The following is a 14,357-nucleotide window of genomic DNA, read 5'->3' on the forward strand; positions in this document are numbered from 1 at the left end:
AGGAAGATTTTGTAATAATATAAATCAGGATCTTACAAATAATGTTGCCTACAATTGATGATAAATAGTCAATAGGTTAATTATTAATCAATATATAATAATACAAATTACTATATAGCAACATCATATATGTGGTCCAATGTGTATGAAATCGTATCCTACAAGAATTTGAATTATTATAGCTAGCATTCGGTCACATTAAATATCCTTAAATTGCATTTTCAACCCGAAATAATTAGGGCAACTTGTAGATAACTCCCTATATCAAATATAACTTTCAATTTACTCCCTATATTTGTCTTTCCGAAAATGCCCTTGTTGTTATTTTAATCATTATTATTTCTTTAATTATCAAATGTGGAATCGAATTCAAAATCTGATTCACTTGATTCATCAAGATAATAAATATTTTCATCGTCAGATGAAAATTCAATTGTTTTTACAGGATAGAATACAATAGTATATATTTCTTCAAGAAGTTTAATTTTATTTTTCTTTTCGTTTCGTTTTGAACATTCATTCGCATAATGTCCTTCTTCGTTGCACAACCAACATGTGCAATTCTTTCCTTTACCCTTTGGGCAAGGTGGTTTTTTGTTATCAAACTTTTTATAAAATTTTCTTTTATAAGGTTTTCTGAAGAAATTCTTTTTAAATTTCTTTTTCTTATAGGGAATAAATTTTTTATTAAAAGATTTATAAGATTTATTAAATTTATTTTGTTTCTGTCGTTTTAAATATTTGTGTGACATGTTTGTTTTGCAACCGTATTCTTTTACTGTATATATATTAAATCTTTAAATTTTTATTAAATCAAGCATGCTATTTTTTATTCAAAAAAAATCTTGAGAGCGGGATTTTTTTAATAAAACGACTCACAAATAATACTTTTATATACGTAAAATAAATTGACTCGATCAATACATATAATAAAAAATAATAATTAAAATTTATACGTAAAACGTTCATGAGTTTTGGGAAACCGTGATTAATGTATTGGCGGCTAGCTATTTCTATTTCCTTTATTTAAGTCAACTTGTTCTTTTTTTCAAAAAATATTACTGGTTATTCCGTTTCAAATTGTTCCATTTTTATATAATATATGTGACAAAAACTACATAAGATTTTTTTAAAAAATATAAAATCAGATTTCTATAGTAGTGTATTTTACAAGTTTTTAATTTTTAACTTGTTTAGAAAAAAAATGTAAGAGTATATTAATCTAACTGCAAAAATAATTTTGAAGTATTAACTAATATGATAATGGTATAATTATATCAATTCTCGTTTTGCAAAAATTGCTTCCTCAAGTTGTTGTAGAAATATATTATCACCGTTTTTTAAACTAATTCAAATATTTTAATTTCTTCACAATGTGACATCTTCATTGCGGTTTGATCGATCGATCCAACAATACTAATAATCTAGATGTGACTCTTACACAATTGCAGACTCAGGATTTTTAGTTTATTTGGGCTAGAATTCTAAGCTCCCGCATCCTTTAATATTTTGAATTGAACTACCCGGGCTACCACCAAATTTAACCAAAATTATTCAAAATTTTTATATACAAAATTTAAAAAAAATTTGGGCCGACCCGAGCTAAAGCCCGGGTGGAGCTGGCCTTGGGTCCGCCCTTGCTCTTACATGTTCAAGAGGTGGCTCGTGTTGATGTAACATTTTGCTTCACAAGTTCAAGGGATAGTTCTCACACACATAACACTTTTCTCAATACAATATTTATTTCCTAACATTTTTATCGGTGATCGTCTCTGATATCATTATATCAGGACCGGTTGTTTTCTTGTCACGACTTTAGTAATTTATAACAACTTAGATTGATTGAATGTGTTATAAACTCTGCTTTTTAATTCCGAAAGCATCACATGAGTTCTCTATTAAGAACAATAATTATTCTCAACTTCAAGTCAGTTTATAATTAATTAATTTTGCAATTATCGATTTATTCACACCTGTCACATCCAGATATATGTAGTTGCATTTGAAAGAACCCAGAGGCAATGAAAACCCCTGTAGGAGACTATATACTTCATTTATTTTACTAAAGTACATATTAACAATTTGCAGTTCGAAATGATCGATTTATATCTAAGTTTTTCCAAGTGAAAATTGTATCTACATGGAAAAAATATATATATGTAAATAAGTATAACCCACGGGCCACGTGACAAAAAAAACATTTTAGAGAGGATAATAAATTATATAATTCTGAAAAATAACAGCGTAATCTAACATAATTTAATTAAAATTTATCGACTATCAAAATTAATTTTGAAAACTTTATTGATATAGAATCACATCAATCAAATAAATGTAGAATAAGCTATGGAATAATAGGTAAATATCAAATATTCTTACAATTAAACACATGTAAATATATATCGAATTAAATATTGTTAATTACAAACACATATGCATGATCTGATAAGTGATAATAACATCACTAGCTACCACGTACAATAATTGGAGGGAACTTAAAAACATCGATCTTTATTTTATTTTATTTTAATTTAATTTGGAGCTTAGCTAGGAAGACCCCACGAATACTTTCATCCGACAAATTGAATAAATGCTGCATTAAACATTTAAACTTCATACTTCCTCCACTTCCATTCTGAAACTCACCATCATATGTACAGTAAAAATTGAAAAAAGAAAAATGAAAAAAAGAATGCAAAAATAATATTATTTCAAAAAAAAAAAAGTTAAAAAAAAATGTACAGCAAGTGGGGGGAAGACTTGCCGTTGCACGAAACACCAAAAATATTAAGTGGGTCATTCGCATTTGATTCGCCCACGCTTTCTTGTTCTATTTTGCTTCCAGTTGCATTCTCATGTTTTTTCTATTTTTATTTTATTTATTATTATTTTCAGATATTTTTTTAATTTATATTTATTTTTAACCGATGATAAACTTATAATATTTTAAGTTTTAAGTATTTTAATATATATTTATGTCAAGAAATTAATTGGAGTACAGATACACTAATTTTATCTCTTCTATCTTATTAAGTTTGAGACATATATAATAACTACTTTTAGTAGGTTATGCGGTCATTTTTTGTCTCCAAAATACTCTTACCCATAACTACCATAATTCTTTTTAAATAAGTAAATAATCAAAAATTAATAACAAAAAAAAAAACATAACATTAAATATAAAATTACTAAATTCTTATTAAATTTCATATAAAAGTTTGTTATACACGACAAAAATTTAATTTATATGCATGCATCGTGTGTATATGTTTACTAGTATATATTAAAAATGCAAATACAATATTTAGAATATAGAAATATAATTAATTCACTTTGCAATTTTAATTGATTTGAAGATATCAACCTGCAGAGATAAAATATGTCACTAATTGTTCAAGAAGCATAAAAGTTGGCCGTAATATATAGTAGAGATATTTATGATGTGAATTACTTCATAATTCATATAATTTTTTTTTAAAAAAAATGCACATTATTATATTTAAAAATATATATTTATATAGCTGCTCACACCAAAATTTCTAGAAAAAAATCTGATTGCATGGTTGTCGTAGGGAAAAAGAAAATAGGGGGACAAATTTGCAAGTAATTTCTATACATTTGTAAACAGTATATTATCCCTTTTTAATCTATAAAATGTATCACACGAAATTGTTATACTATAATCAAGCCATCGCCATAATCGTCAAGATTAACTAATCTTGGCTCTATCCTTTAATTTACTGCCAGATGTAGTTGACAAAAATATGTATCACTAATTTATAGACGGCAAAAACTCTTGTGAGACTGTCTCACCGGTTAATTTTGTGAGACGCGTCTCTTATTTGCTTATCCATAGAAAAGTATTTTTTTTAATGCTAAAAGTATTACTTCTTATTGTAAATATAGATAAGATTGATACGTCTCACAAAAAACCTACTCTATATAAACATAAAATCGTTTTAAAATACCCTAATAACTGAAATAGTGCCACCTGATGAAGGATTTTGCATGTAAAATAAATTTTGGAAAAAGCCAATTAAAACATTGTCTATAATGTTTATGATAATTGATGTTTGCATGTCAATGTGCATGCGTGCATGCACACATATATTTTTTGAGTTTTGATACGAAGAACATATCAGAACATCGCTGAAACGACGTTTTGTATATCCAATAAACAATGTCAGCTCAACCAATATCCACATAAGAGCATTCACAGAGTAAGCTAGATTCTGGTTATATCAAAATTATATATTACACATATACACACACACCCCAACTTTTGGAATATCAATTAATAGATGAGTCATTCTTTTTGATTGTCTTATCCTAAAATTTGTGGCAGTCTCACTCGGAGTCGAATCCAACCCTTTTTGTAGCAGAAACACATCATGTTACTATGTCCAATCCGGAATTCAATCTTAGGTTCTATGAATTTCAACATGCAATTGAGCTTTCTATCATATATCATGTGGTCTCCGATCTTGAAAGATATATTCCAATCTTTAATCGCAAGCACACCTAACAGGCTCCACAAACTCATCCAGAATTAAAAGCCACTTCAATGATCATTATAATAGATCTATCTCTTATATATATATATATATTGGTTTGTGGACGTGTATATATATAGACGCACACACGTATATATAGTGAACATGTAAATTTTTACTTGTACGTCTAGTTACTATGTTGGGTGATGCTACGTGTACACGGAGGATTACACATTAGGTTACATGTTGCATTTGAAATTACATAAATATCATTAATCAATTTTGGAAAGATTTTTTTCAAATCTAGCGGTGGAATAATTTTGTAACTTCATGTATAGTGTGTAACCCAATGTGTAACTCAATATGTACGTGTATCATTTTCCTACTATGCTATGATTCTTGATATCAGAGAAATCGTTTTGAAACGATGTATAACGTCAAAAAAATTTCAATTATGTCTTAACACATCATATTTGTTATATATATATATATATATATATATATATATATATATTCGATTACATGGTTTTATTAATTATTTCAACATCTCTTACAAATTTCTTCCCCCATGCATCTACCCAATAACTAACAAATTAAATCAAAAAATGTGAAACTCTTATTCTCTTATGATTTATAACAAAATGGTTAATATTTATTTTATGTTTAACATTGAGATGGTGTTTGGAAGAGTTTCTACTCGAAACACTTTTCAGCCTTTTCTTTACAAAAATTTGAAGCTTTTTCCAAAACACTACCTAGCTAAATCTAGCTCGCTCACATGTAAGTTGAAGCCCGTTGACGTCCTAATTAATTAACTCCTAAATTTAAAAAGATATATATATAGACTAATTGATCAGATGATGGATCCAAAAACAATATCAAAATCAACCGAGCAAATTGTCAAAAGTGATTGTGATTGTATGATTCCAGTTATAACACTTGTCTATTTATTTTGATGAAGAGGAACTTGTGGTTATTATTTTTCGGGTGCATACATAACGCGCAAAGCCAAGATACGTATCGTAACCGTATAGTAACCTGCACACCACACACACACCACACCTTGCAGAAAACTGTTATATATATAGCATATAAGACTTTTGAAATTAGAGATTAGCCAAGGATCGAATAAAATTATCCCCACACACAAGATAAACTTACAGACAAACTCAAACATATATAGAAGATTTTTGTGAAATTCAAAATGGGGACGGGGCCTTGGCCCGAATAACGTTTATTTTTTAAAATACTACGTATAAACTTGGTATTATATATAAATATGAATCTTAGGGCAATCCTAGGGTGGTTGAGTTACCTAATGATGCATCATGGAGATTTGCCAAAATCAGACAATTATATATTAAAGCTAACATTAGGAATATATGTACCCTACTCGTAGTTTCGATATAAATGGTACTTGGAATTGTACCCCTAATAATCATTATAAGGCCTTCAACTGATTAGACACTACGCAGACGCCAAAGCATGCCACATGCTTTGTTTTTCGGCCGCAAATTCACCTCAAGTAATATACCTAATTTCCCAAGAATATATAACATTGTCGATTATAAAATTATAAGTAACTTTGAATTAATAATTCAATGATTGAATTCCTATGTACTCTCTCAATCAAACCGGTTGTGATGATAGCGAGTTATTAACTAACAAAGTTTAGTATTAATTGCTCACGCGTTATTTTACTCTAACAGAAAAAGAAGTATGCACTATGTGGAAAATATTTAAGTTTTATTTGGATGAAATGATTTTATTTTGAGAAATATTTGAAGAATTGATTTGAAATGACGGAAAATTTGACCTTACCTCATGTGTATTATCCCATGGATAGGTGAAATGATTTTATTGGTGCATATCATGTGGGGTAATACCCATGGGATATGTCGAATCAACCATGAAATAACATTCATGCTGGTCATGTATTTCAAATTCACGTCAATTATCATTACATTTAACGAAATTAATAAAAGTTCATTTAAAATCCATCCTAACACTCCTACGAATTTAAAATCAAATATGTGATTTCAAATACACCAACTCGTACACCAAAACATATGAGAGACAATCTCACATGTTAATATTGTGATACATATCTTCTATTGAACTTGACTCATGGAAAAATATTATTTGTTTATGCTTGAAGTATTAATTTTCACTCCAAATATATAATATGGATCGGGTTGATCAGTTTCGCGATTAAATATTTACGAGATCGTCTGACAGCAAACCTTCCACAATCCAATTACACTAGCGAAGAAAGTTAAGGAAATTAATTAATGTTTCTGATTTGATTAGTGAAGTTAACATTATTTACAAATAATGGGCAGAGAACTCATACTCGTGCATATATATTATCGGAAATTTGCAATTTTTTTCGTTCATATATATTATATATCGAAAATGGAAGTATTTTAAAAATAAAAATAACAAAATGCTCGATATATAGTCCTCCCGCCATGAATCTCGGCGCGATAGGGACTCCATCGACATTATTTTCCTCTTTTGTTAGGTAAACAACGAAAGTTGGTAATCCGGGGGAAGTGTTCGATCGTGTTACAAATACCTATATTGCATGTGGCCTACGTGATCTACCAGTAAGATTTTATATTTAAACATCTTCTATATATAAAAATGCGTGTCTTTAATTATTAGAAAAAATAATAATTGCGTATATATGCTAAATACGATGACTTCCAAATTTACATTTGAATATCCCTTTTTGCGAGTTAAAATTAACATTAATTATGCGAAGAAATATATATTGATCACGTATATATGTGCGTGTGTGCATGTGGGGTCGACTACAAATCGAAAAATGGTTTTGGTGTGATTTAGTTTTGATTGCTACGTATTATTTGTAGTTAGCCCCACAAATATTTTCGGCTAAAATCTTCTTTCAGGAAAAAAGTTGGGGAATTTTATTTTTATTTTTTTGAAAAGAATTAAAGGGAAGAATAAATCCAACCCAATCCAATTGATGCATGGCTTCTCGGATAACTCTCGAACAAAACAATAATAATAATGCACTCGGCGTGCTACCTACCAATCTAAATGCTGTCTACGTGGTGGGGACTAACATGAAAAAGATACATCTACTTTAAACTAGTAAAAACTATCACTTTCTATTTTCACTCTAGCAAGCAAGAAATACTTGATTAGTTTATATGACGAGTAGATTTCTAATGAAACAGTTTCACGGATCTAATTCATAATTATAACGAAAAGTAATATTACACGAAAAACTAATATATAGCAGATTACTAGTGAAACAGTCTCACGAATTAATCTATAGTCGATCTAATTCTTATTTTCATCGAACGGTCCTCGGTGTTATCGAATTCCAGTCTTATAGCTTGCAAGATCATTCGATTTTTAGCAACTGTAGTCATTTTCACCAGTAGCTCTCACATGCTACAACAAAGAGATAACTATAGTTGATTAAGACTAAAAATTGATAGTATGAACGAAAGACCTAAAATCGAAAAAAAAAAAAAACAAATTTTTAAGATAAAATGTATATTTTTTCTTGTACGAATAGGCAGAGACACACACACACATTGGAGTTACTTTAAAAATATTAACTAATAATTCTAAAAATAATGTAATAATATATAACTAATAGATATATGAGCCAAACTCATTCACTTGAACTTTTGTATTGGACTTATAATCTATGCACCAGGATTCCCCTCATAAATTGGTTCTCGGAACCAAAGAGATGCATCGTGCAAGAGCTCAGCTTTCTGCCTCAATTGCAGTCCCTGACGCCTGAAATCTTGTAGAAATTATTCTCATCAGCCTATAAATTTCCTCAAAAACTAATAAATATATAAATATTAAGGTGCTAAAATTTTTGAAAATATTTTATTCCGAAATAAATCAGGAATAGCTGTATATGGTTTAATTTGAAGCTGTGTGCTTTGAAGTTTGATCTTGATTGGTGGGATATGTCACACACAAAAGGGGTCCATTCCCACTGCAACTTTTCAATCAATCTTTATTTCCCTTTGTTTTTTTCAATTAATGTAATTGATCGCATTGACCATTTCCATAGAATCCAAATCAAACAACCAATCTTGGTAACAATGGCAATAACCTCAAATTTCTAATTTATGTTCCATTCTCCAAAAAAAGGGGGGAAATATACTGCAGTTCTTTAGCTTTCAGTACTATTTGGATATGTCATGAAAACGAGCATTTCCTTAAGAAGTATACAAGTTTTATTCTATTTTATTTTTGTCATTTTGCTGATATAAGTATATTATAATTAATATTGAATGGCAAGAGAAACTTGGGGGGGAAAAAATTATATGGTTATACGACATGATTTTTATCACAATATTAAGATGAGGTTAGAGGTGATCAATAGTGATTGTAATTTCTTTTTTCCTATATTGGAAGGTTGGAGAAGTTTATGATCAGACTACGTCAATTAATTTATTATTTCATATTTTGATTTGGGATAGTAATTTTTGCTTGGAGTGCACGAATAAGCCACTACTAAATATATATTTTAAAAAATGACACAAGTTGCATGCATGAAATATTGAAATATTTAATCTCTAGATGTGTTTAGTAAAGTATTGAACACAAATATTTTAATAAAACGTTATCCAAGCTTTGCATAAATTTTTGTTTTCTCTAAAATTATATTTTTATTTGAGCAAACGAAATGTATATTCATTATAGTGGAAGACAATGCAAATGATTTTGTATACCTTAAAAAAAATTATATTTTTATTTGAGAACTAATTTATCGTAACGCAATCAATTGATTTCTTTCATTAAGTAACCTATATCTGTCTATCTATATATATACAAATATGATATAAATGTAAAAAAGAATAAATCTAAAATTCTGCGTTTTGAGGCCCGTCAACGAGAAAATTCGGGGCCATCATTGCCTAATTGGATTCTTTCTACCTTCATTTAAGCCCGAAACAAAGGCTGGCCCAATCTGCATTTTTCATTTTGCAACAACACACGGGGCAAAAGTAAATTGTGTATAATCAATCATGTCAATAAGAATGAAAATTTTTCAATAAATATTGCTCCAATGCTGAATTTCTTGACGTAAGACATTGATATAGGCCAAGGAATATATAATCGTTAATTTCTTCGGAGTCAAATTAAGAAACTAACCATGGGGCTTTAAATCTCAAGAATTTAAAAAAAAAAAAGAAAAAAAGTAATGATTCTACGAGGTTGCAAGTATTCCTTGGTAAGATGTAGAGTTTGCTTGCTTTCCATCATTATATTTTTTTTTTCCTCATAAGTGATAGTGTTTCTGTTATGTTACAATTAACCCAAGAGAAGGCGTGTGTTGCATCTCAAAATGCTTGTGTATTTAGTGGTGTAACATCTCGACACTGATCCGATTGTAGCGTTTTTCTAAGCTATAGAAAATATTTTAAATTGACTTTGGTCAAACTACTTTTTTGAAAATTAAATCTCTCATGTTTCAAATACACTAAAATATGTTAGTTGTCAGATAAAAATTTTGATCAAGATCATTTTGCTAAATATATATCCCATTTTCTAGGTGATCATTCCTCTAGTAAACTCTCCTTCCGCTACACGGCTTTCAACATGTCACCAATGTTAGTTTTTAAACACGGCCAAGAGATGGTCCATCCTAATAGACTTGCCTATTGGATGTTAATCTCGTGGATTTATAAGCTATTCTTTATTAATTTTAATTTCGATCTTGAGCTCCCACGCCCATCACTCAATTCCAAAAATCACACGATAGATATATTGTATGATTCGGTTTGTGTATCATATAAATATGATGTTTTAATTTCACTTTAACTAAACTTAATATTGTACATATATGGTTCCATATAGCTTCAAGTTAAGTAAGAACTCATCCAATAATTCAATTAGCTAGTTTCTCATCGATCGATGCATTTCGGCCCATTTAATTTGTTAAAACTACCAACCAAATGCTTCATCGATCATGTCAACAATTGATCAAACTATTAACTTCTAAAGACCAAAAAAAAAAAAGTCATTTACAATATAGGAACAAATCAGTACAAACTTGATGAAATACCTCAAGTATCACGCCCCGGAACTCTTCCGAATTCATCGTAACATAATAACTCAAAAGCCGACGCAAATCCTTGGCCTCGCAAATCCGGTTCGCCACGATCATCTGTTTCATGGACTCCCTAAAGTCCTCTCTAGGATCATAACTAGGCTTCTCCATGGCCATCATTATAACAAATTTCTTCTCCTCTCGCCTCGCCGCCTCCCGTCGCCTCATCGTGATCCTCATCTCCTCATGATTAACCCTTGCTTCCCTTTTCTCTCTTATCATTTGATCCAACCTTTCTTGAACCATAGCATGTGCTATGCTTGAAATAGTCGCAAACCTATCCGAATTATTCGAGCTCTCCGGTTCTTCGGATGAGGAAACACTTAGCCTACATCCACAGCAAAATGCCTTACATCCAGCTGGTCTGGACTTGTGTTTCTTGGTAGCTTCTCTCGATGATCTTGGCATATTTTGAAAGCCTAGAGAGCTCAAAAGGGATTTGTTATATGAACTTTGGCAGTGGGATTGTGTTAGCAATGATTATGTTTTGAGATTAAAGTAGCTAAAAAATGTGTTGAAAAGTTGGGGGCTGAGTGGGGTTTTGGAAGATTGGAACTGATTTGAAGGGAACAAGGTTTGGTTTGTTTATTGAGGCTATGATGTTCGTTTAGATCTTGGCTTTAGTTTCCTTTGTGGGGCTGTTTTGGGTGGCGTATGCCATTTTCTAATAGCATGGCCCGATCGAGTTTATAGTGCGTTAGTAACAATTGTGTTGGGATTAAAGAATTAACTAGCTACTTGTTAATAGCATCAATTATATATGGGACTTACCGACTGCAGACGCAATTTTTTTTATTTATTTTATGTTTGTCTCATTTTTTCCGTCATCTCGATTTTGTGATGCCATTTTAGGTAAGTTACTGTTAGAAATTGACTTGGACCTAACTCACCTTAGAAGTTAGCTCAAGATGAGAGGTTTGTCCTTGTCTATATAAAGGATTCCTAGGTTATTTAATTAGCCAATCGATGTAAGACACAAATTAATACACCAACAGTTACAATATTAAACGTTCATCTCCATCCACATACTGAGTATATGATAAGTATGTAATTTTAAAATTATACCATTTCACAATCATGGTTGATTTAGATTTTGCCAAGAGATTAAGATATTATAAAATAGCAAATACAATATTAAACATGTAAATACATTTTTTTTAGGGTAAGATACTTGTAATATAACAATATTATTAAGAATGAGTGACCGAGTTCATTACAAAATTTACCAACTAAAAAAGAAGATTCGCGTGCTTTTAAACAAAAAAGTGAGGGGGAAGAAATAGTAAAATTAGCAAATAAATGAGCAACTAAATTCTCGGAACACCGAGCATGGTGTCCATTTGGGGTGAAGCATGAACATAATTCAAATTGTACAGATGATTAATTATTATGTATTAATTATTATTAGATTAGATAATGAAATGTATGTACGTAGTAACGTATATATCGAAAATAATTTCAAACTCTTGACGAACATAGAGTGAATGCATGCATCCTTTAGTCTTGATTAAAATATTTGTTTATATATTAATTATATCACATGGGTTATATGCAATTACGAAAATAATCATAACCAATTAAAATAAAGCATGCATGATGAAACCCATATGCGTCACATTATTGCAGCGGTCTATAATTAGGGGACAGAGCACGTAATTAAGATTGTCTTATCGGCTGATTAGGATACTATAATAGATGTATTTAAAAATTTAAATTGCATGTAATTTATAATTAACATTGGTTACAATCTTGAGTTTAATTCGGATTTTCAGTATTATTTTGCTAAGTATAAAGAATTAGAAGATGTGGGATTTTGGGGTTTGTTGTGTGATATTTGATTAGATTATTTCTCATTCTTTTTAAGCATGAGTTTAAAGTATTATTTATGGGTAAAAAGTTGTCAACAAATTAAATGGATATCATGTGATTGAAATGATTGCAGAGCATAACTTTAGTCTTTATAAGAAGTTAATTTGACATATGCCACCAACTAATACTAATTTTTAGTGTAATTACATATTTCCAATGGCTAAAATATATTACTATAGTGGTGTAGCACACTAAAAACTTTTTGGGTGTCCTGTGGAGTGTGGACTGTGAATGACAAATATATCTTTTTAATAGTTTATTTTTTGAAGTACATATCTAAATATATAATATGAAATATTCACCCCATGGAATCTTTTGTCCTTCTAGACTTAGATTTCTTTGCCAAGCTTAATTTCGGCCACTTTTATCTCTAATGATCATGGAAGAACTTGTGCAATAAATAGTGCCCTCACAAATTAAATCACTGATATAGATCTTGAATTCGAGTCACATTGAACATATGAAATTTAGTGTTTTTTTTTTACTTTTATCTCAAATTTTGTTACTGAAGTTTTGCAAGCGCAAAAAGCTTAGAAAATCCAAACCAAAATTTTATATCTTGTAATTCAGATTTTAAGCACTAAAAGCTTAAAAATTCGTAGAAGAATTAAACAAGAGAGGATGAGAAGAGATGGCGTGAGAAATGCAAATGAGGAGGACCCTATTTATAGATGTTGAAAGACTTTGATGAAAAGATATATATCTTCACAAAATGAAGTATTCTTTGAGATTGCACCAATTCATCTACATAGCCATTCGGTTGTGTATCTTGGAACAATTGTGGTGCCTCTTCCAATCACAAGTTTTGCATGTGCTAATTATATCCCTTGAGTTTTAGATTGCCTCTCGATTTCATCTCAATCGTTAGTTTAACGTTAAAAGTTGAAGTTGATGATCGGTGTAAATAAGGACTACATCATTTCATTATTTACCCCATACTTAACAACCAGAATCCATGATTTTACCCATCGATGGAATGGTTTAGTTAAGGTACATGATGCAAACTGAGATTAAATTTCGAATTATGGACATTGATAGTTTAATCTGGGATAAAAGTATGAAGTCGTGTGATCTCCATGTTCGTGCTGACCATCAACTCTCAAAACTAAGGTTACGATTGGAACGAAATCGGAACACAATCTAAAACTTGGGTGATATAATTATTAGGTACGAAACTTGAATGACAAAATTGAAAATAAGGGAGAACTAGAAAATAATTATGAATTATGCAATGAGTTGGTATGTCTCTTTACCATCTTCAAAATTGTACTTTAATATTATTTTTAACATTAATATTATGCATAGATTTAAGCCGGGTGGAAATGATGGTGTTTGTTGGAATGAAATAAAGGGATGATGCTCAAGAACTAATTGGCCCATTTATATTAAAAAAAACTACACACAACCAGAAAATTGAAAATAACGGCAGTGATGTGCCTCAGAAATTGTAAAGTCCACATCATGTTTAAACTATGTAGAAATGTTTTTCAACCCAAATATTCATGGGTTCAGGCCCAAACTATAACCGGGCCTAGACGTACTACCTACATGGAAATGCTGCAACACAGCGTGAACTAGATATTTTACTTTTCTTGAAAAAAAAAGAAAAATAAAATAGAAAAAGAACACACACACACACAAATAGACAAAGAAGCAAAAGATTCGTGATTTGGTTTGTAGTGACCCGCAATTAATCAAGGTAATTAAGGAAATTAATTACAAAATTTTGCCTAAAATTATCCGAAGTGGATCGGAAGCTCCGAAGCACAGATCGGAAGCTCCGATCGGGATCGGACGTTCCGTTGGAGGATCGGACGTTCCGATCTGGATATGGCTGGCGTCATCACCGACGTCAGCAAGATGACGTCACTGCTTACGCA

The 14,357-nt window shown here is 30.4% G+C and overlaps 1 protein-coding gene across 1 annotated transcript; it reads right to left on the bottom strand.

The window, feature by feature from the left end:
* Positions 1–10,518: 10,518 nt before the first annotated feature.
* On the bottom strand, positions 10,519–11,016 carry LOC140890293 (probable transcription repressor OFP9). The gene has a single exon (XM_073298054.1). The coding sequence runs from the start codon at positions 11,014–11,016 to the stop codon at positions 10,519–10,521; it is 498 nt and encodes a 165-aa protein (XP_073154155.1).
* Positions 11,017–14,357: the final 3,341 nt, after the last annotated feature.

This window comes from Henckelia pumila, chromosome 3, assembly GCF_033568475.1.
Source record: "Henckelia pumila isolate YLH828 chromosome 3, ASM3356847v2, whole genome shotgun sequence".
NCBI classification, from domain to species: Eukaryota; Viridiplantae; Streptophyta; class Magnoliopsida; order Lamiales; family Gesneriaceae; genus Henckelia; species Henckelia pumila.